This window comes from Sturnira hondurensis, unplaced genomic scaffold (assembly GCF_014824575.4).
Source record: "Sturnira hondurensis isolate 20B ecotype Veracruz unplaced genomic scaffold, ASM1482457v3 Scaffold0020884, whole genome shotgun sequence".
NCBI lineage: Eukaryota > Metazoa > Chordata > Mammalia > Chiroptera > Phyllostomidae > Sturnira > Sturnira hondurensis.
In genome coordinates, this window is record NW_028093515.1 from 720,384 (window position 1) to 744,441 (window position 24,058).

At 46.6% G+C, this 24,058-nt stretch overlaps 1 protein-coding gene and 1 non-coding gene across 3 annotated transcripts in view; both read right to left on the minus strand.

Moving 5' to 3' along the window:
* Positions 1-999: 999 nt before the first annotated feature.
* The window catches only part of SPINT2 (serine peptidase inhibitor, Kunitz type 2), a 28,485-nt gene continuing 5,426 nt past the window's right edge, over positions 1,000-24,058 (minus strand). The window contains exons 2-7 of one of the 2 annotated variants that reach the window (XM_037030742.1): positions 7,978-8,148; positions 5,339-5,398; positions 4,092-4,145; positions 3,365-3,526; positions 3,001-3,039; positions 1,000-1,684 (exon numbers count right to left, since the gene is read on the minus strand). In XM_037030742.1, the coding sequence (XP_036886637.1) occupies positions 1,518-1,684; positions 3,001-3,039; positions 3,365-3,526; positions 4,092-4,145; positions 5,339-5,398; positions 7,978-8,148 (653 nt within the window). In that variant the 3' untranslated portion in view covers positions 1,000-1,517. The remainder of the gene's footprint in view (positions 1,685-3,000; positions 3,040-3,364; positions 3,527-4,091; positions 4,146-5,338; positions 5,399-7,977; positions 8,149-24,058) is intronic. The other variant, XM_037030743.1, reaches the window with a different exon arrangement.
* On the minus strand, positions 16,705-16,832 carry LOC118976384 (small nucleolar RNA SNORA51). The gene has a single exon (XR_005064260.1). It is a non-coding gene; the product is annotated as a small nucleolar RNA SNORA51 (small nucleolar RNA).

The window sequence follows — 24,058 nt, forward strand, 5'->3', positions numbered from 1 at the left end:
GATGTATCCCTTACTCAGACTCTCCTGCGCCCCCACAGAAGTCTCTAAGGTGTGGGTTACAGTCCATAGTGAGTCATTTGAAAATTTTTAAAAATCAAATCAGTGGGGTATGACCAGCATTTTTAAAAAGGGAACTGGAATAGAAAATACCAGAATTCACCACAAGTGGTAAGGCTAAGTGTGGTTTGGGAAAGCTTTATGGACACTCAGTTTGTAATGTAAGATCTCACCCCGGCTGGTGTGGCTCAGTGGACTGAGCGCCAGCTTGTGAACCAAAGGGTCACCAGTTCACTTCCCAGTCAGGGCACATGCCTGGGTTGCAGGCCAGGTCCTGAGTGGGAGGCGCGTGAGAGGGAACCACACATGGATGTTTCTCACCCTCCCTTCCCCTGTCTAAAAATATATATAATCTTTAAAAGAAATTAACAGCTGCCCTCACCCCACCGAAAGATCTGGAATATGTTGTTGGATTTTTAAAAAAATTTTATTTATTTTTAGACAGAGGGGAAGGGAGAGAGAGAAACATCAATATGTGGTTGCCTCTTGCACTCCCCCCTCTGGGGACCTGGCCTGTCTGGCAACCCAGGCATGTGCCCTGACTGAGAATCGAACCAGCAACCCTTTGATTCACCAGCCCGCACTCAATCCACTGAACCACACCAGCCAGGGCATTCTGTTTTGTTTTTTAAGGCGTTTGTTTCTAGAATGGGACATTTCATGTAGCATCCTGTGATAATTCTGGTAGAAGTTAAATCAGCAGTCCCACCCTGACCAGTGCGGCTCTGTGGCTGGGAATCACCCTGCGAACCCAAAGGGTCACCAGCTGGATTCCCGGTCAGGCGCGTGGCTGGGCTGCAGGCCAGGTGCCCGGTCTCACTGTTGGTCACATGCAAGGATGCAACCGATGGATGTTTCCTTCATACATCAGTGTTTCTCACCCTCCTCTCCCCTCTCTCTAGAAATAAACAGAATCTTTAAAATTAATAAGCAAGCAAGTAGTCATATAAAGAAAGCACATGATGAAATATATTTTAAAAGGGAAGACCCTTTTTATTAAACATGTACATTTTACTCTCTTCAGACTCCTAATTTAAAAAAATTGTTTCTGCTTATTTAAAAATGAAAAAACCCACAAATCAAACCAAGGAAACTATTAAAACATTACTTTTGTGATGGGAAAGGAGGCAAAAAGGCTTCAACATGAACCAAAAACTATCCCTGGAGTAAAGAATCAAAGAGGAACTGACTTCTGGGCCGGGGCTGGGCTGGTCCGAATGTGAACCACTAGACGGTTTCCAAAGTGAACCTGCCCCGGAGGGACCAGGAAGCAGCCCTCTTAGCTTCTGAAGTACCAAACAGACAAAAAGCCCTAATAATCACAAAAATACAAGTCAATCACTCTATTTTAAAAAGCACACACACATCCTACAGTCCTCTCCCCTCTCCCTCCCCAGGTTCTCTTCATGGACAGTGGCTCCTGAATCCGGAAGAAGGGTGGCCTCCTGGGGACTGGGTGTTCACAGAACAACTGTGCTCTTCACCAGATGCTCCTTATCGTCCTCGGAACTCCAGAGAGCGTGGAGGGCGCGCTCCTGGTCCCTCCGCGCCGCCCTGACCAGGCAGACTATAGAGGCTCCCAGCAGCACGATCAGGACCACCACGAACAGCCCAGTCAGGACCACCACTGCGGGTGGGAGAGAGGCCTCAGAACTGGCGGGATGAGGTCAGCCACGGCCAGAGTGGGGCAGCTCGGGGCTTGGACCCAGCAGCCCTTTGTGCCCCACATGCCCCACCCCCCACAACCTGGAATGTCTGGAGACCTGACACCACCCACCCATCCAGGAAGAACAGGCCTAACACGCTGGTTCCTGGGAAAACACAAAACAAAAAAAACCCGAGGTGCCGTGCTCTGTGCACACAAAAGCGACTGGGCTCCTTCTTTTTGAACAAAGAGCCCCACGTACACTACTTCGCTCCACCTCTTAGGGGCAAGCTGTACAGGAGTCCCAAGCCCAAGTAAAAAACACATCCCTGGCATGTGTGGAATTTAAAATCCCAGGTATTGTGTCCACTCCACCCCCACCATCAGCCCCCAGACAAAGGTGGGCCTGCAGGTGGCTGGTTGGCTGACTGTGGGATGAGGCAGGGGCAGAGGCAAGGGTCTGCCTGGGGCAGTGCTGTGAGGGGACCCTCGTGTTCCTAATGGCCTTGGTAAATTCAACAGCAGTCACCCCACTGGTCAGTGAAGATGCTTTCTTTTCAGTGGGACTCCTAAGGAATGTGGCTCCCATGGCAGCTACCCAGTTGCCTCTCCCTGCCTGGCTGCAGAGTCAGATAGGGGCGAGTCCTTCTCCACCTCTACCCTACCCCACAACACTCCTGATGGCCTGCTTTCTGCCCAGGCCTGGCAAACCAGTTCCAGCCTCACCCCTCCTCTGCAATAGAGCAGGCAGCAGGCCAGGTCAGGGCTCCTTACTAGGGAAAACAGGTGGAAAGAGACCAAACCAGTGTGGCAGGTCCTTTTGGAAACAGTGTCCTCCCTGACTCAGGCTCAGAATCAGAAACAAAAGCCGGTGGCCCAGCCTCCTTGTCAGACCACACTGCCTGGGGACAACAGTGGCTGTGCCTCGCACACAGCAAGATCCCCAACTTCCTTCTTGTACCCACAACCAGCTCTGTCCGCCCCACTAACCAGGTTTAGTTCCCTCTAAACCTAGAGTCAGAGTCAGGCCTGCGTGCAGCAGATTCCGTGTGCCCAACTGCAGGACTCGCGCCCTCCAGTCCCTGCCATATACTCAATGGTGGGACAAACATCTACCACATGTCCCAAGCTGCCTGGCCATTCTCGTGCAGAAACACAACTTTCTACCAAAAGATGTTTACGGTGAAGGATGATGTGTCCAAGACAACATGAGCCTGCAGAAACACAGCTGCGTTTAGTCAGGCAGGCCAGGGGCGGGGGTGGGGGGGTGGGGGGAGTGGCGGCTAAAGGCCACTTACCTTTGGTGCTTCGGGGCAGGGCAGGATACAACTGCTTGCCTGGAAGAGAAGACATAACCCCAAGGTCAGCTCACAGTCCCATTCCCCCGAAAACTGCTGCACCCTGAAGATCCCCCTCAGGCCCCGGCCTTCGCAGTGGGCTCTTTCTGAGGTACTACTCCTGGTTCTTCAAGGCCATGTCACCTTGGTGGGGACCTGGGACATGTCTAGGGGCCAAAGCCTACCTGTTCCCCACTAGGGAGCCGGAGAAGGATGGAGGCCGAATGAGAGCCTTCCCACAGCCTTTTTTAGGGACGGGGGATGGGCTCGGGGAGGGCCACCCACCCACCACTGCTTCTTGGACCCAGGGGCCAGGCAGACTCACCAAAGCAGCGGCTCATGCACGCCTCCTTGGAGAGGTAGTTGTTTTTATTGCCCTGGCACCCTCCAAAGATGAAGTCATTACAGGAGTTCTTCTCGGCATCAAAGTACCAACGCAGGAAGGATGCGCGGCAAGGCCCCGTGACAGCCTTGGCAGTGCAGTGTTCTGGGAGCAGAGGGCCCGAGAAGCACGAGTGAGCAGGGTGCAGAGGGAAGTGGAGCCGGAACGCCCCGGGGCGGCCACACAGCCGCCAGCCAAGGGACAACCGTCTCTCTGCCGCAGAGACAGGTCAGCTACAGGCGCGCTCAGCCTGACCCACAACGCCCTCCTCCACGTTTGTAGTCCCCTCCTCTGTGCAGCCAGACTATGTCCTTACGGAGGCTCCCCTACCAGGCACTGTTGTAGGCACTTTCTATGCATTCCTCGGTCTCTAGGAGATCTGTCTGGGGTCCCTCAGTTTTTGTACTCAGGGACTCAGAGGCACAGCTACAGTCACCTGCCCACAGCCACACAGCTGGTGAGCAGGGCCTGCTGCCCTGGGGCTTCCCATGCGTTCCTCCCACCACCTTGGAAAGGTCGGGAAGCCCCAAGCTACAATTTCCTTAGTGGAAATCCTGAAGTGTGTCACAATTCCAACTAAGTAAAGAAAATATGTTTTGCCCACATATGTTTTTTAAAAGTTATACTTTCTACTATCTAAAATGAAAAATAAAATTTAAAAAAGTCATACCTTCATAGTAAAAAATATCGCTGGAAGGGTCATCAAAATCCTGCCTTCTGGGAACTGAAACACAAATATCCATGTCAGGGAGGCGGAGGCAGTCACAGGACACGTGGACTGGCGGGGGCTGGGTCTAAAGGGCCCCCTGAGGGACGGCGGACACTGGCACCTAGAAGGCAGGGTGTGGATCTCCTGTTCACAGGCAGCTTTGCTCCTTCACTCTGGTTCTAACGGGCTCTACAGCACACACTGAATGAACGCTGGGTGGAGAGGCTCACCTCCACTCCAGGGGTTGATACGGAAACTAATCCCAGCCACAACAATTTCTGGGGTGATGAGGAAACCAGTCCTGTTCACTCTCTCCACGGCGAGGAGTCCCCTCCCTTACTCTTCTGGGGAAATCTTCTTCTGAAACAGGACTGAAATCAGAGCTATTATGCCAGTGCCCCAGGGTGCTGGGTGACTTTGGAGAGGCCGGTGTAGGAATCACCAGTGAGCACAGGCAAAGCAATGGCCAGGATGGCCACAGGATTCCTGGCCTAGCAACCCTACGGTGACTCTCGCCTAACTTCCAGCATTCTGCAAGTCACAGAACAAACAGTTTCTCTCACACGAGCACTGGTGTCACAGTCAGAGCCAAGTAGCAACTGGTGTGTGACCACTAGCCTACCGGGGACCGTCCTCCAATGGGGTGGGGGCAGAGTCCCTCCCTCCACAGCAGGTCTTGCCCAGCAGGGCCCACCCCCTGGGAACTGGCCTTCGGGAAGCTGGGCTGCACTTGCTAGTGCATCTGCACCACTCACCCCAGGCTCCTGCAGCTGAATCCTTAATCATAAAGGGGGAATAGGGTGGCTGCTGTCAGCACTACAAAGCAAGCTGGCACAAAGCTCCAGATCAAGGACTGCTGTGGAGTGGAGGCAGGGTGGCAGAGGACAGGCCTCAGCACAGGGGTGGAAGGATCACCGGGAGCAGAGGAAGCAGAACAGGCCAGGAGAGGGGTGGTGGGGGCGGTATGACAACAGAGGCCAGCCCAGAGAGGAGGCCTGAGCCACATGGGAGGCAACCACACTCCCCTGACCCGCAGGAGGAAGCTGAGGCCCGCTCAGAGGCACTGCAGAATCCCTCAGCCCTCCTTTGTTAAAGATGCTGGCAAGGAGCCCAAAGGTGGAAGCCCTTGTACAAGTCCCAGATTACAAACATCCTTTCAGTTACCCATCTGGACGGCCTCATTCAACCTGGGTCCTTTAAGAACGTACCACTTGGGATAGAGGAATCTGTTCCATTTCTGCTGCTGGCCAGACCATCAATGGTGTTCTCTGCAAAGGCACAAACAAATGGCACAGTGAGAAAGTGCACCTTCCTCCAAGGTGGCCAGTGAAACTAAACAAGCTGTGTCCCTGAGCGGTTGTGCCCCGTGGGCCTCTCACGGCTACTCCCATTTCTACATTATGTGGGCCTTTCGACGCACACGCTGGACCACAAGCCTGACAGAACTTGGAAATAAGGAACCAAGATTTCCCTTGTGGGTTAGTTAAACTTGAAGACTGACTCACTGGGAATTGGGACTAAGATGTGTGAAATGAATGTACAAAGACAATGTGATTTCCAAGGTCAAATAACCTGTTAACTGTATTATCCCATCTACTGAATTAAAAAGTTAAGGGGGTGCACAACAATGTAAATTACTTAAGGCCACTGAACTGTAAAGTTATAAATGGCTAACATGGTAAATTTCATGTTACGTATATTTTCTCTCTCTCTCACATCCGCAACTGGGCGAGGCGGAAAGGCTAGCCGCTTCAGGAAGCACAAAAAAGGGACAGCTGGCAGGGGCCAGGAGGGAGGGACCTTGCCTCCCCATCTCCTTACTGGTCCCAACAGACACAGACCTTTTGGAGAGTCACAGGGCTGGCCTGGCCAAATGCCACTGAACATCCACATCACAAACCAGCTCTGCTTGTCCGGCCTCTCTCATCAAGCAATCTTCCTGGAATTTGGCCGAGAGAACTGCCTACGTGGACTACAGGTGCCGGCAAGGGTTGCTGAGTGTCCGTTCCCCTGGGTGGTTCTGGTTCTCATTATAAATTAATAAACTGGCATTCTCACTACCATGTGGCTTCTCAGAGCCTGCCTGCCTGGAGACAATATGCTAGCTGAACGCTCTAGCACCGAGCTGCCCCGGCAGTCCGAGCTCTCGTACAGGTGCCTGGAAGACGCTTCAGTGCCCGGAAAGAGCTTTCTGGGCCCTCAGGCCTGGAGCCAGACTCTGAACCCAAAACAGCTGTCTTCTACCAGCAAAACACAACCGCCCCTTGCCCCCGGTAGTGACCTCGTTTCAATGCCTTACCGCCTGCCGCTTGCACTCTGAAACAACTATCTTCCTGAGAAAACAAGGAGTAACCAGAACAGGGAGGTACACTTCCCACAGTCAACTCTTCTTTTTTAAAAGATTTTATTTTTTTACTTTTAGAGAAAGGGATAGGGAGGGAGAAAGAAAAGGAGAGAAATATTGATGTCAGAGAGAAACATCAGTTGGTTGCCTCGAACATTCCCCGACCAAAGGAATTCACAGCCCAGGCATGTGCCTTGACTGGGAACCAAACTGTCTACCTCTCACTTTGCAGGCCGATGCCCAACCAACTGAACCACCGTGGTCAGGGACCTACAGTCAACTCTTGATTAAGGAAGAATAGAAAAAGTAGCAAAAATATTCCTCTTAATTCCTCCCCCCACACCAGATACTAGGTGATGATGGAAAATTACAATAAATGCCATTTTCCTCAGTCACCATCTGGTACAGTTGCCAGTTGCTCCCTGAAAGGGGAGGAGCTCACCTGCATGATCCAAAAACAATATCCTGCCACCCCAGCTTCCCAAACACTTGCTGAGCACCTGCTGGGCACCAGGCACACAAAGACCAGTAGAACATTCCTCAAGGCACTCAGTCACTGGCAGGCTTGTGTGCTCCGCACTATGTTTCAAACCTCCAGTCACGACTAAGACCACTGTTCCCGCTCCCCACTTTACATGTTTATCTGACTTTTGAATGCAGAGCACAAAGCCCACTGAGATTACAGCCAGCGACTGAGGAGACACGGATACCCCATAAAGATGCAGGACATGGACTCACAGGCTGGTGGTGTGCAAGGAGCAGTAAAGGCACCAGCACATCCTGACACAGAATCAGAATCCAGAGCCCTAATGTCAGTGCCAAGCCATCAAGAAAGAATGTGCGAAGTCGATGTAACGATGTCAGGGAGACTGCCAATGAAAATGTTTGATGGTTTGGCTGGCCAAATCCTCGAGTTTCTGGAACACTTGGGAAGGAGCAGGCCCCAGGGGCCGATGTTTCATTGCCATCAGGAGGTCCCGTGTGGCTCAGTGTGGGGCTTTCCATTTTTATTTAAACAGTGAGACTGTTAGGGTGAATGTCATCTTGATTTCCTTGCCAGTGAGGCCTGGGAGAAGGATGGACTCCAGAAAGTTATATTCTAGTTTTAACTTGACTCAGAACTTGGCTGGCTGGGTGAGCTCCTCAAGTCATTTGTCCCAGAGGTAAGAATAACCCAAAGGCCCAGAGAGCAAGTAGGGCAGCCTGTCTGAGTGGACGTGGGGGATTCTGCTCAAGGGGAAGCCACCTCCTCCTACACTGAGTCTGGTACCGGACTTGCACTCAGTAGTGGGAGACAGGAAGTTGTGGGATGATGCAGTCACGCCCCCTGCCTCCCGCTCTAGCTGCGAGACCACTGTGTGGGTGACCTTCGCATTGTGCCTGTCTCTTCTGCTTTTTAAACCCCCGGGTTCAGCTGAGAAGAACTAGTGAGGAGCAAAAGGCACCCACACCCCAGTGACTAAACTGACCTTAATAGTATTTCCTCAACTACCGTTGTCTAACCTGTGAAACCAGCACACTTCCCAAGACACTTCTCCTTGGTCAGGTAATTATTGTCATTCCCGCCACAGCCTCCATACACGAACTGCTGACAGGACCCATCCGTGGCATTGTACCACCATCTGGGGAAGGAGGCCCGGCATCTTCCCACTACCTTTGGAACTCCGCAAAAGTCTAAAACACAAAACAGAGACCAGTTAGCTGAGCAGGGCAACCCCGGCAGCAGAGAACATGCCCAAACGCACAGGGGAAGGCCCACAGTTTCCCAGAGCCCCACGAGGAGGGCCAGAGCCTCAGCTCCAGAAGTGCCCCGTGAGCTGTTGCTACAATGTTGTAATCCCCTCCTTGTACAAGAAAAAAGCACATCACCTAACAACAAAGCTACCAACTCCCCCAACGGAACTGTATTTTAGTGGCATGTGGATTTTGTCCCTGCCCCATTATCAAAGACATACACATCCAGCACAGAATTAAGACATTCAAAGGTGAAAAACAGACTTCAAGGTCCTTCTGAATGTATGTCCCCTCACACAGCAAGGGGAGCCAGGCACTGAAAGACCAGGGCAGGTGATGGGAGGCTGGGAAGGAAGCACACTGGCATCCTTAGCACCCCTCACGAAAAACCTAACCTCCCCACCCCCTTCCCCTTCCCCTCCCTTCATTTCCCTTAAAGAAAAAATATGTATGTTTAGCCCTGGCTGGTGTGGCTCAGTGGACTGAACACTGGCTGGAGAGCCGAAAGGTCTCCGGTTTGATTCCCAGTCAGGCCACATGCCTGGGTTGCAGGCCAGTTCCCTGGTTGGGGGAGAGTGAGAAGCCACCAACTGATGTTTCTCTCCTTCCCTTCCTCCTCACTAAAAATAAATACATAAAATCTTTAAATATATAAATTAAAAATGTTTATTAATTTTAGAGAGAGGGGGAGGGGGTGAGAGAGAGAGAGAGAAATATCAATGTGAGAGAGAGACATCCATTGGTGGCTTCCCACATGCACCCCAACTGGGGATCAAACCCCTAACTTTCTGGTGTATGGGGTGACGCTCCAATCATTTGAGCCTCCCAGCCAGGGTGAGACTTTCTTAAACTTCCCCATCCATTCTCTGTCCCAGCTGACAATTTCATACTTAAGTTTCCACAAAAACCTAAGAAAGGCCCTGGCCAGGTAGCTTGGTTGGTTAGAATGGTATCTCAATACACCAAGGCTGAGGGTTCAATCTCTGCTCAGGGCACACACAAGAACCAACCAATGAATGCACAAATTAAGTGGCATAACAACTTGATGTTTTGCTTTCTCCTCTCCCTTCCTCTCTCTAAAATCAATAACTAAATTAAAAAATAAATAAGCTGCCCTGGCTGGTGAGGCTCAGTGGATTGAGTGCCATCCTGCAAACCAAAAGGCCCCCAGTTCGATTCCCAGTGTTGGGCACATGCCTGGGTTGCGGGCTGAGTCCCTAGTTAGGGGTGCACAAAAGGCAACCACACATTGATGTTTCTCTCCCTGTCTCTCCTTCCTTCCCCCACCCTAAAAATAAATAAAATCTTAAAAATAAGATTGAGAACTTACTATATATTTTTAAAAGCCTTGGAAAGAATTCACTACCTACTATAAGGGCGAGGGTGGAGGATGGGGAAAAAGGTACAGGGAATAAGAAGCATAAATGGCAGGTACAAAATAAGATGAGGGGAGGTTAGGACTAGTACAGGAAATGGAGAAGCCGAAAGAACTTACATGTATGACCCATGGACACGAACTAAGGGGGGAATGCAGGTGGGAGGGGGTGCAGGGGAATAGAAGAAAAATATGGGACAACTGTAATAGTGTAATCAGTAAAATGTTCTTTAAAAAAGCACCTTATCTGGACCTGCGATATGAAAAGCATCATACAGCACATGCAGAAAAGGCAAATCAGCAGGACAGGGTACGGATTAATGGTTCCTGTGCGAGGAGGGAGTGTGGCGGGGAGTCACTGCAAATGGGCCCAAGGATCTCTGAGATGATGGAAATGTTCCAAAACTGGATGTGGGGATGGTTGTACACTTTGTAAATGTACAAAAATCACTGGGTTGTATGCTTAATGTTTTTTAAAGTCCACATAAATCACCTACATTCATAATTTATTTATTTTTGATCCTCACCTAAGAATATGTTTATTGATTTTAGAGAGAAGAGAGAGGGACAGAGAAAGAGAAACACAGATGTGAGAGAAAACATCGACCAGTTGCCTCCTGTATGTGCCCTGACCTGGGATCAACCCGAAACATTCTGGTGCACGGGGTGATGTTCCCACCAACTGAGCCACCTGGCCAGGGCTGGACCGACTCCATGCTTAAAACAAGTGATCTTTGGTATGTAAATAATAGTTTGATAAAACAGTTTTTAAAAAGATTTTTACTTATTTTTAGAGAGAGGAGAAGAAAGGAAGACAGGGAGAGAAACAGTGGCGTGTGGGAGACAAAAACTGATTAGTGTTCTGCCTCCTACACAGCTCCAACCAGGGACCTGGCCCATGACCCAGGCATGTGCCCAGACTGTGAATCGAACTGACGACCCTTTGGTTTGCAGAATGGTACTCAATCCACTGAACCACACAGGCCAGGGCTAACAAAGCAGCTTTTAAAGAAAATAGGGATGTCCCTGACTGGTGAGGCTCAGTTGGTTGCATATCATCCCACAAAGTGAAAGGTCGCTTGCTGGTTCCATTCCTGGCAGGGCACATGCCTGGGTTGCAGGTTCATACCCGGGTCGGGCACATGCAAGATACAACTCTTACATCGATGTTTCTCTCCCTCTCTCACCCTCCCCCTAAAAATCAGTAAATAGAGAAAAAAAATAAATGAAACCTTTTAAAAATAACAAACAGGGACACCTTTTGTCTAGAACACATCAGCCAGAACTAGCTGGGTATGCATTTGGAGCAGGTTCTTTCAACAGTGTGCCAAAGGTTAAAAAATACCCCATTAACACAGCCTGGGGAAAACAAAGCAGGAGAACTCTCTGGTATACGATTCACGGCTGGTCAAATGGCAGTGGCAACGCTGCTGCTACCAAGACAAAACGGTGAGGACTCACACCAGACCCACTCACTTGCAACCTCAAACTGAAATCCACTCCACGGCAGGGAGCACCCAACTGCCAGAGGCACCAACAGCCCGACGCCCCGCCGAGCCGAGCCCCGGAAAGCACCCCGACTGCCGTGTGTGCTTGTTTTCCGAGTAGTTGCAGGTATAAACTTTCGGACAAAGACCCAAGGGCGGAACTGTACTCTTTAAACGGGTGAACCATATGGTTTGTGAACTGCGCCTTGAAACAAAACCCAAGCCCTGGCCAGCTCAGTTGGTTAGACCATCGAGCACTGTCCTGACACACCAAGGTTGCCGGTTCATACCTTGTCAGGGCACATACAAGAATCAACCAATGAATGCATAAGTAAGCGGAACAACAAAATCGATGTTCCTCTCTCTCCCTCTTCCTAAAATCAATCAATAAATAAAATTTTTTTAAAAAGTAAAAAAGACAAAACAAAACCCGAAAGAGGGCTAAACAAAGCTGAAGGCAAGAACAACCAGGCAGACACCAACAGGGTGACCACAGTAGAGAGGGTGGAAATTTGGTGGCTTTCCATAAGGTACCAGATACACACTTTGTGCAGGTATGGGAGCCTGAGGGTTTGTGAAGAGAAGGGAAACAAGGCCTATCCAGGAGCGGGTGGCCGTTTCCTTGGGGAGGTCAGTCAACACTGCCCAGAATGTGGCCCTCACAGGCACAGACACACACGCTTAGCACTGGTGCTGATGAGACACAGGGGTGCTGATCCCTGCGACCAAGGAAGGCACACGAGAGGATACTAAGAAAACAGCTGTCAGGGGAATTAGCTGAATGTCTCCATTCACCAGCCCACCACCCCTGAGAGCAAGCTGAAACGCAGCATCTCACTCGGATTCAAGTACGAGAAATTTACTGTAGGGTTCTCTGCACATCCTCTCTCTTGGGTCTGCCTCTGGGATGCATCTCTCCAGCCTGGAATGTTCTTTTGACAGATGTGCCAATCCTTCCTTACAAATCTTTGGGGCCTGGGAGGCCATTCTGTCGCAGACAGCTGCTCACAGCTGCTTTCAATTGTCACACACTCTTTTCATAGTCTATGTTCAAAACCAGCCTATTTTCAGGTTCCTTGGGTTGAGTAGGAGATGGAGAGACTTCACTTTTGTCCCAGGGAAACACAGAAATGTCTCTATTATAAGAGAAAACTTAAGAGAAAAAATACAGTCTGTCTGGAAAGACAGAATATTGATAATTGTTGAAGCTGAATGATGGTCTACAGGGGCCCATAAAATTGTTTTCACTACTTTGGTGTATACATTTGAAAATTCCTATAATAAAAAAAGAGAAAAGGTAATCTTTTTAGTCAAGGTCTGAGAGACATAAACTCACGAAGAGTAAGTTTGTTTTTATTTGCTCCGTTTGTTTCCAAGGAGATAGTGTTCCTTTGGTAAACACAGGCTGTGCATTCTTGACTTTCACCCCAAACAACATCAACACATTTTCTCTTTCACTGTTCTCCAAAAAGCTTGTACAAAAAGTCAGAAATACTTTTAGTACGTAAGAGGGCTTCCATGACTTACCTTCCTTGAAAGAACTTTAAGAAAGTCAGCGTACTATGCTTTGGTAGACCAAAATAAAAATGCAGAGCATTACTTATTTCCTGACACCCTGTGCACTGCCCTCACCACACATCACGCCAGGCACATTACGCGCTGCTTCTGATGGTCACGATGCAATGGTGAATCATGCAGTGACATCCCCACATTACAGACAAGGACACAGGCCTGGCAGGGCGGTTAAGCTAAGAGAACAGCAGTCGTGGGTGTGCATTCAATCCACAACAGTCTGATTAGGGAGGAATGACCTAATGTAGCGACCCCTTGGACTGAAAAAACCACAGGCAGTGGGGAAAACAACATTCCTGAAGCCCTTTCTCACAATCTCAGGGCTTCCCGAGGCCAGGCCCGAGGCCAGGCCCGAGGCCAGGCCTGTCTTCAGTCACACTCTCTGACAGGGTCAGAGACAACATCACACGGAAGAAACTGGCCAAGGCTCAGGGATATTTGGTCGGACAGTTCAAGAAGCTCTTTCTTAATAATTCTATTATTTTGGAGATGACAAAATGATATACTGGTCTTAGAGTAGCATTAAGAAATAATCGTGAAAGATGTCTTACGTTCTACTTGTATGTTCACAAAAGCTAATGCAAAATTAAAAACTTAGTATGTTCTTAAAACACAGAGTAGGAAAAGCTGAAGGGAACTGAATTGTATATATTTGCTTCAGAATATGCTAAAGTAGAATTTCTGCCTTCAAGAAACAGTAATACTCCCTTGGAAAAGCATCAGACATGGTTAAAAATCACAGTACAGCCTCAGCTGGTGTAGCTCAGTGGATTGAGTGCCGGCCTGTGAACCAGAAGGTTGCTGGTTTGATTCCCAGTCAGGGCACATGCCTGGGTTGCGGGCCAGGTCCCTGGGTGGGGGCGTGGGAGAGGCAATCAACTGAGCTTTCTCTTACACATCGATGATTCTCTCCCTCTCTTTCTCCCTCCCTTCCCCTCTCTCTGAAAATAAATAAAATCATTAAAAAAATCACTACATGATATATGAACCACTTAATCATAAAACCCTGGCAGGCTAATGTTTTGAACATTAGCTATCACAAAACTGCCAAACAGGTGAGTCTCTGTCATGGGAAACAGGTTTCTCAGGCTATAAAATCACTAGAACTTCAACCAAGACACCCAGCCAGTGGCTCAGACAACTTCCCTCTGTGTGCGGCTGGCTGGAATCTGCTGCCACCTCCTAACAAGGACATCACAGAAATGTTAGCCTGGTTTGAGGCTCCCAGGCTCCACCAATCTACTTTGATTCACAGGCTGAGGAAGATGGGGTCTACTTATTCTTCAAAAATACACAACTGCAGCTGTGCCGACTCTGAAAAATAAGTTTACCTTAATGAAATATTCCAAACATTCTGAAAAGTGGAGAAAACATCCTAACACTGGCGTGTCCGCTTCTCAGCTTTACCAAAATCTAACAATTTAAAGGACTAAACACTGATAGAGCTGAAATACTCTGTTATACCCCATATTTCAATTCCACTTGCAAGTAACAACCGCCCTGAACTTGGTGTTCTTTTATTCATGTTTTCATATTCATTCAGAGTCAGTTTACTTTTAAAACAGACAGAAAATGATTTTCCTAGGATTGTAGTCCTTGCTACACTTTCTACTCCCAGGAGCGTTATATACGTAAGAACACCTTGGCTCCCTGTCAGTCTCGTAAGGAGGCCCAATCATCTCACAAGCCTGCAGCCTGTCATGAAACGGCCTTCCTCCGCTGAACCATCTGTTTTCTCTAAAGCAAATGTTAGTAAACTTCACGACAGGTCAAATAACACAAACAGGCAGTACTTGCTTTGCATGCCAGTGTGGAATCAGGCAAATCAACAGGAAAAAAATGTGACTGTTACAAGACCTTTAAGGTTTTTTGGTTAAACATTAAAAACCGTGGGTTATAGCCCTGGCTGGTGTAGCTCAGTGGATTGAGCTCGGGCTTCCAACCAGGGGGTCGCCAGTTTGATTCCCAGTCAGGGCACATGTCTGGGTTGCAGGCCAGGTCCCTAGTGGGGGACGTATGAAAGGCAGCCACACATTAATGTTTCTCACTCTCTCTTTCTCCCTCCCTTCCACTATCTCTAAATGAATAAATAAAATCTTAAAAAGAAACCTGGGGGTTATAAAGGTATAGAATAAAAAAACAGTAAAACAAATATTTGCTTAGTACATTAAGTTAAAGCATTAGCAACTTGAGCCCTGGCTGGTGTGGCTCAGTGAACTGAGTGCAGGCCTGTACACCAAGGGGTCACCAGTTTGGTTCCCGGTCAGGGCATGGGCTTGGGTTGCGGACCAGGTCCCCAGTGGGGGGTGCACGAGAGGCAGGGACACACTGATGTTTCTCTCCCTCTTTCTCTCACCTTCCCTTCCCCTCTAAAAATAAATACACATACACACATACATACATACATATCTTTAAGTTTAAATTTCTTTGTAAAATAAAAATTGCCATGCATACTCTGAACAGTGATTGAGGTGGTCTTCAGTCATAGTGTAACTTAGGATACGGAGCAAGCACCTTCACAACAGGCCCAAGGGAACTGTCATACTTCTTTCTAGTTGTGTATCAGCCTCCAGCCTTTTATCCCTTGCTCTTTCAATGTAACAGAATTACTCTGAGAGTTACTTTACTTCTTGTGGAGGTTTTTGCCTGTGTTATGTCCTCTGAGACACCATCCTTTTTGCCACAACCACTTTTCACATTTCTGTCACTAAGTGGGCCCTCACCAAGTTCCTCTGTCTGCTCACACGGTCTCTCAGTTGGACGTAGAATCAACATTCCCACAATCAGCTAGTTCTACCACTCACTCCACTTACGCTCCACCAGAATTTCACTTCTGGCATTACCACTTTTTCTCTTTGCTGCACTGGAGTCTTTTTTTGGCCAATTCTCTCTACTGGTTTTACATAAACTGTCATATAGGTTTATCACTATACCTACACATCACTACCGCATAGGTTTATAGGAAACAAGGAGACAGCACACCTACATGCTTTGTTCTAGGTGAACAGGTGTGCAATGACCAATCACCGTGCAAATGTGCAGTTTACAGTGCAACCCTGGGAACCCTGTAACCAAGTACTCACAGTTACTATACTGGGGTAACCTGAGCCCTGAAAGCTGAGCCCTGTTTTAGGGGACTCAAATTATTTAATGAAAGCATGGTAACTGAAATTCTTGCATGCTGAAAACCTTGTGAAGCAAGGCCTGACTTTATTTCAGGTGCTGTGGGCCACACGGTTCTCACTCAACTGTTATTGTAGCATAAAAGCAATCTCAGACAAAATGTAAATAAATAACCAGGGCTTTCATGCCAACAAACCTTTACTCACAGACACTAAAAAAAATTTTTTTAGCCCTGGCTGGTGTAGCTCAGTGGATTGAGCGTGGGCTGGGAACCAAAGGGTCACCGGTTCGATTCCCGGTCAGGGCACATGCCTGGGTTGCAGGCCAGATCCCCAGTAGGGGGCATGTGAGAGGCAGCCACAAATTGATGTTTCTCTCCCTCTCTTTCTCCTTCCCTTCTCTCTAAAAATAAATAAATAAAATCTTAAAAAAATTTTTTTTGCCCTGGCTGGTGTAGCTCAGTGGATTGAGCACGGGCCTGTGAACCACACGATCACGGTTCGATTCCCAGTCAGGGCACATGCCTGGGTTGCAGGCTGGTTCCCTGCAGGCCAACTCCCTGCAGGGGATGCACGAAAGGCAACCATACATTGATGTTTCTCTCCCTCTCCTTCCCCTCTAAAGATAAATAGATAAATAAAATCTTTAAAAAAAAAATTTTTTTTATCCTCACCTGAGTACACTTTTTTCCATTGCTTTTAGAGAGAGAGGAAGGGGAAGAGAAAAACATCAATGCGAGAGAGAAGCATCTATTGATTGCCTCCTGTACTTACCTGGACCAGGGATCGAACCTGCAACCTAGGTATGCATGTGCCTCAACCAGGAATCAAACTCACGACCTTTCGGTTATGGGAACATGCTCCAACCAACTGAGCCACACTGGTGAGGGCAAGACACTAAAATTTTATCTCCTGTAATAAAAACACCTTCTTCAGATTTTCTTTTCCCCCCATTCACAATACAAACCAGGCAAAGGGCCTGGGCTGAGGTGTATATGGGGTGGGTTTATTCTGCCTTCTCTTTCTATACAGGCGGAGAGCACAGCCTGTGGCAAGTACCGGGAGGCCAGATTTTCTACCCCTACAGAACTCAATCTTCCGTGTAGTCAGAAGCCATCACATAGGCTGCTAGGGGTCATTTTTAAAAATTTTTATTGTATTTTTTCCCATTACCATTTAGTCTGCTTATACCACCTGCCCCGCAGCAATCACCACACTTTTGTCCATGTCCAGGAGTCCTTTTTCGTTTTGCTCAGTCCCTCCACCCCCCCATGCTCTCCCCTTAGTTGTCATCCTGCTCTCCATCTACGAGTCTGTCTCTATGTTGCTTGTTAGTTCAGTTTTTTCATTAGATTCCACATGAGTGAAATCATATGGTATTTGTCTCTAACTAGCTTATTTTACTTAGCATAATGTTCTCCAGGTCCATTGCTGTCACAAGTGGTAAAACTTTCTTCTTTTCTTTTTTCAGCTGAGTAGTATTCCATCCTATAAATGCCCCATAGTTGTTTTATCTACTCATTTACTGATGGGCACTTGGGCTTATCCTATATCTTGGCAACTGTAAATAATGCTGCAATGAACAGAGGGGTGCTTATGTTCTTTTGAGTTAGTGTTTTGGGTTTCTTCGGATATATTCCCCGAAGCGGGATCACTGGGTCAAAAGGCAGATCCTTTTTTAATTTTTTGAGGTATCTCCATACTGTTTTCATAGTGGTTGTACCAATCTATATCCCCACCAAACGTGCAAAAGGGTTCCCCTTTCTCCACATCCTCGCCAGCACTTGTTTGTTGATTTACTGATGATAGCCATTCTGATGGGTGTGAGATGGTATCTGATTATGGTTTTAATTTGCATTTTTCTGATGATTAGTGACGTTGAGCCCATTTTTAATTGTTTTTTTTTGTGTGTGTTGAGTTTTGTAAGTTCTTTATAAATTTTGGATATTATCCCCTTTTCAGGTATATTGGTGAATATGTTCTCTCATTCTGTGGGTTGTCTTTTTATTTTGCTGGTGATTTCCTTTGCTGTGCGCAAAATCTTTTTAGTTTGATGTAGTCCTATTTATTTATTTTTTCTTGTTTCCCTTGCCTGGGGAGATATATCCTATGAAATATTACTATGAGCAACGTCCAAGATTTTACTGCCTCTGCTTTCTTCTAGGATTTTTATGGTTTGGGATCTAACATGTAAGCCTTTGATCCATGTTGAATTTATTCTTACATGTGGTATAAGGTGATCTAATTTCATTTTTCTGCATTTATCTGTCCAATTTTGCCAACACTATTTATTGAATAAACTATCTTTAGCCCACTGTATGTGCTTGCTTCCTCTGTCAAAGATTAATTTGCTAGAAAGATTTGGGTTTATTATCTGGGGTTCCTATTCTGTTCCATTGATCTATGTACCTGTTTTTATGTTAGTACCATGCTGTTTTGATTACTATGACCTTACAGTATAGTTTCATATTAGGTAGCGTGATTCCTCCAACTTTGTTCTTCTTTCTCAGGATCACTGTTGCTATGTGGGGCCTTTTGTAGTTTCATATAAATGGGCTCACATTTCCTATAATAGTACTGACCATGTATTACTCAGGTTTACCCTTTGCTATAATGGCTGTAGCAGACCCTTCCATCATTAAAAACAGCTATTTTCTTCCCACTGAAGGTACTTAGAATTCTAAGAGATAATGGTCAAAGAGAAACTATTTGATACAAAAACCCTTGGACAGCTCTGGCTGGTGTAGCTCAGGGGATTGAGCAAGGGCCTGTGAACGGAACAACTGCGGTACAATTCCCAGTCAGGGCCCATGCCTGGGTTGTAGGCCAGTTCCCAGCAGGGGACACATGAGAGGCAACCGTACATGATATTTCTCTCCCTCTCTCCTTCCCTTGCCCTCTAAAGATAAATAAAATCTTTAAAAAATATTTTATTTATTTTTAGAGAGAGGGGAAGGGAAGGAGAAAGAGAGGGAGAGAAACATCAATGTGTGGTTGCCTCTCACGTGGCCCCCACTGGGGACCTGGCCTGCAACCCAGGCATATGCCCTAGACTGGGAATTGAACCAGCAACCCTCTGATTCTCAGGTCCATGCTCAATCCACTGAGCTATGTCAGCCCGGGCAATAAAATCTTAAAAAAAAAACACCCCAAAACCAAAAACCTTGGATATTTGAAAATCATATTTTACACACAAAAAATAAGACAAAGCACAGTTTACTCCTCAGTATCAAAAAGCAAAGAAAGTAATGAAGAGTCATGTAATTCAAGATTTTCAAATACCAGGGGCACATATTTCCATATCCACAAAGGGTCTGGTTTCCAGACCTACAACAGCTGAAAATTCAGCACCCAAACCATCTTGTTTGTGCCAGTTAATAACCGTGAGACATTCACATAATGGAACACCCAGAGCTTATGAAAAATAGGCAAATGTACATGTGCTGGTACAGAAAAATCTAAGCTGAAGACAGGGAAAAAGCAAAAGAATGGTTTCTATGTTATAATTCCTTTCTTAAACTTTTAATTTAGACACATATACAAATCTAACCCGTGAGGGGAAGTAATTAAAAGAAGGAGAGGCACTTTTATATATACAGGTTTTCTTTATCATCTGTATCTTTTGATAACAGTCTGAGTCAGCAGCGGCTTTATCTGAACAATGGATTATGATCCCATTTGTTTGCTTATATTTTTCAGTTAAGAAATGTAAGCCCTGGCTGTTGTGGCTCAGTTGGTTGGAGCGTAGTCCTGTAACACAAGTTGTGGGTTTGATCCCTAGTCAGGGTGCATACAGGGGGCAACCAATCAATGTTTCCCTCTCACATCAATGTTTCTCTCTCCCCTGCCCACCCCTCTAAAAAAAAAAAAACAATGGGGGGGAAGGCCTCAGGTGAGGATTAAAAAAAATAAACCACATGATTTTAAAACTGAATATACTCAATTCCCTAGTATCTTAAACAGTACTAAGCCACAAGTGTTTGATGAATAACTACTGTATGTAAACAGGGGGACCACATAAGTCATTAAGATACTTTTCAAAACGAAAGGTATTGTTAATAGTTACCCTGGGACAGGGGAGAGTAATGAGAGGGAAATGGGGACAACTTAACTGAACAACAATAAATAAATAAATAAATAAAATGGTTACTCTGAGACAAATGGTGACATGAACGGGAACCTTCCAAGCCATCCTACATATAAGGCACTGAGTGGGGATGTGGTTCTTACCCTCCGGGGGTTTAGAATTCAGTTAGAGCCACAGAGTTCCCTTGGAACGAAAAAAGAAAAAAAAAAGTACCATATAAGCTAAAATATCACAATCATACCCTAAATTCAAAGGGCTTATAAGCCATACAAGGTTCAAAGGAAGCGACCAAAGGCTTTGGTATAGGGTAGCCACACAACAAGGAAGGCATTTAGCGGAAGTGTGTTGGACTGACCAGACCCGGTAGGAACTCCAGTTCCTACCTACAGGAACAGCTGCCTCTCACCAGCTGAAGTTACCTGGGGGTATTTTCTCAGCCTCCTCATATTTCCTCATTCATAACATTGGAGCAACACTACATGCAGCAAAACATGTATAAGCCTCTTAATAAAGCTGGAAAATACATAAACCCCACATTCCTTTAAAAAAAAAAGAGAGATTTTATTTATTTGTAGAGAGAGGGGAAGGAGGGAGAAAGAGAGGGACAGAAACATCAATGTGTGGTTGCATCTCACACACCCCACACTGGGGACCTGGCCCGCAATCCAGGCCTGTGCCTTGACTGGGAGTCGAACCAGTGACCCTTTGGTTTGCAGGCCAGTGCTCAATCCACTGAGCCACGCCAGCCAGGGCAGACAAGCTGGGATTTTTAAGTGGCATCTAGGAGGGAGGTGCAGTTCTGTGGGACTGAGCCCTCAACCAGTCGGGTCTACGCTAACTCTGGGTAGTTACCATCATAGTGGAGTAGGACACCCCATCAGTGTCCACTGAGAACTCGAGAATTACTTGATGTGGAAAAACCCACACATCTGGTGTCAACAGTATTCTGCAGTAAACAGGAGAGTTTCACTTTAAAATCTTTTTAAGGTTAGGGAAAAAGGCTAAGAATGTTAGCAAGAGAACAACCTTGAAGACACTATAAATAAAACTCAGCCCAAGTTGATGTGAATTCACACTCACCCTGTGTGTGATTTATATCTGTTCTAGACCTAGTTAGTACAACAGTGTTTTTTGGCAAGTTTCTTAGCAAAGTCCCCTTTTATGACCTCCAGACTATGTTTCCTGCTGAGGAATGCACCATTAATCTTGAGGCTATCTTGACAATGGCCTGTCTGGGAAAGGGCATTTGCTCACTGCAACTTGAATTCACTAGGGTGAGGAGACTCAGTTGGCTTTCCCTCCACAGGCCCCACTGAGCTAAATTCCACAGGCCTGCTCAGATATCTTTCTTAAAAACAATTCAAAAGGGAGGGTTCTCTTTGATCTAGAGGCCAATAACATAAGACTTACGAAGATTATAATAGTTTTTGATCCACTAGAAGCACTTAAGACTTTTGGTATAAAGCTTTGAATAAATATTAGATACCATACTTTTTTTTATATTCTACTTTTATGAAGGCCAGACTAACACAGGGACAGTGGGAACGAAGTAAAGAGAAGGGTGACTCACTTCACTGGGAAGTCCAACTGAATGTGGTGACTGACAGGATATGGGGAATATGGAAAACCAAAAGTACAACCTCAGGTCAAAGAATTGATTAAACCAACGCAATCACTCCCTCCCTTGGCTTTTCTGCTGTGTGACCGTTTGCCACGCCTAAAACTGCAAAATTCCTTACCTTTACCTAAGGTAAAACAATGGAAAACTACCACACAGATCCAAGTCCTGCACCACTAGATTATCATGAGATTAAGAGTTCAGGGGCAGTCCTGGCTGGTATAGTTCAGTGGATTGAGTGCTGGCCTGCAAACCAAAGGCTGTCAGTTCGATTCCCCGTCAGGGCACATGCCTTGGGTTGTGGGCCAGGTCCCCAGTTGGGGGCATGTGAGAGGCAACCGCACACTGATGTTTCTCTCCTTCTTCCTCCCTCCCTTCCCCTTACTAAAAATCAATCAATCAATCTTAAAAAAAGAGTTCCAGGACAGAAAGCCCAAGGTCAGTACTGGAGAAAACTAAGAAATACACCATGGTAACCCATTTGCACTGCAAATACCTTTACTCCAAGGATTGAGAGACTTACTGTGTGAGTGAAGAGGTACTGAATACCAGAGAGGTAAGCAAGCTGTTTAATTCTACCATGCCAAATTCCAAAGTTGATATTTATTTTATAATCAGCCTTATTTCAAGATGATCCCCCTATTTTGGATAGGTTCTACATACTTGAGTACTTCTGTTTACAGTATGGAAAACTACTAACTACCCATCTCCTCTAGGTTCAGGTTTCTGGAAGGTGTCATTATTAAGGTAAGTAATTCACAAACCTCAAAATAACCCTTAGGGCCATGGCCCGGGTGGCTCAGTGGATTGAGCACTGGCCTGTAAACCAAAAGGTCACTGGTCTGATTCCTGGTCAGGGCACATGCCTGGGTTGCAGGCCAGGTCCCCAGCTAGTCCCCGGCTAGGGGCATGGCAGAGGTGATGTTTCTCTCCTTCTTTCTAAAAATAAATAAGTAAAATCTTAACAACAAAAAAGAACAAGTCAGAAATTTAAAATAAACCCTAGGTATTTACGAGGAAAGAACACTTACGATGACAAAGCCAACTTAAATCATAAGGCTCAAAATCCTGTGTTTTAGACACAAAGTTTACATTTCATGAACTCTCAGCACAATGCAAACCAGCACCCCTCCCCATGTCTCTGCATAGCCACCATTCCAACAGGACTATAAATTCTACCCTTACTTAAATCCATGGCTAGAAATACAGTAGCCCATGTGAACAACAGCGAAATAAGTAGTTTCAAAGTCTTTCATGGAACAGTCTTTTAATTCATATGGAGGGGTTCTCAACCTCTTTTGAACTATGGACCATTTTCAGAAACTGATAACACCGAACGGACGAACTCCCCAGACCAGTGTCTCTCAACCTGTTTTTATGACCACCGCCCCCTCCCCACAACGGGAAACTTTAGACACATTCTTCCTCATCACCCCAGGAAATTCCAATACCACAGACATATCGTGTAGTTATATAGAGTGGCCCTCTGAAATGTCACAAACTATTCTAGTATCTCGTATTTTTTCACTCCCCCCCCCAAAGAACATGGCCTAGACTATAAATGACAGACCCTGGGACACACATGGACAAAATACCACGCACATGAATTTAGGAACTTCAGGTTAAGGGGCTTTTCTAAAGCCATGGACCTAGGACCCTGTTGGCAAGATCCATCTTAAATATCTCAAAAAGAACAACAAACTACCCTCATTTCTAAAGTGGCTTTCTGCTGATGGAAAATGCACTTCAAGTAAACTTCAAAGTAATCAAACTACAAAGTTCCTGGGCCTCACAGTCCTTCTGGTGACCAGGATCATACACAGACATCCATAATCCATAAGCTAATGCTTGTGGGGTCATCTGTGGGTTCTGCATTAGTCATGTGACCGAAGGGCCACCCTGGCTAATGAGTCAGGGTTTGACCCAGGTTAATGAGTCATTTTGGTGTGCCCTCTTCACAGTTCTCTCCCCTTCTCATGAATCACAGGCTACCTTATCCCTTATTTGGTCTCCCCTGTCGCCCTCAGGACATGGCAAACAGAGGCTTGGCTGCCTGGCCCACTACCAAGAGACAAGCCTGAGCAGGCAAACGACTCTAGGAAGAGGTAAAGTGAGAGATGGTGGGGCAGTGGGGGTGAAAGAGTTTACTTTCTCTGTCACAGGCCGGGCTCTAAAATGCTGATCAGGGCAAAGGAATGTTTCTGGTTGGAAAGTATATTCTGGCACTTTCTTCTCCCAGGGAAAGGCCCACTCTCTCTAAGTGGACCGAAAAGCAAGGCCCTGAATGTTCTTTGAGGGTTGCTGGCATTTCCGCCTCAAAGGCCATGTTTTCAGTACTAAGCACACCAAACCTCGCCTTACTTTTCTTCCTAGTACTCACCCCCCAGATCTATAATTCATTGTTCATTTGCTTATTGTATTGTCTTCTTCTCATCACAATGTAAATGCCATGGACTGGGGGCTGTCTCCTTTCTTTATTGCTCTATTTCCAGGGCCTAAAACTAAAGCTTGGGAGGTGCTCAATAAGTCTGTGTTGAATAAATATTTCAAACTGTCCTGGAACCCAACCTTGCCTGCAAGCAGAACAAG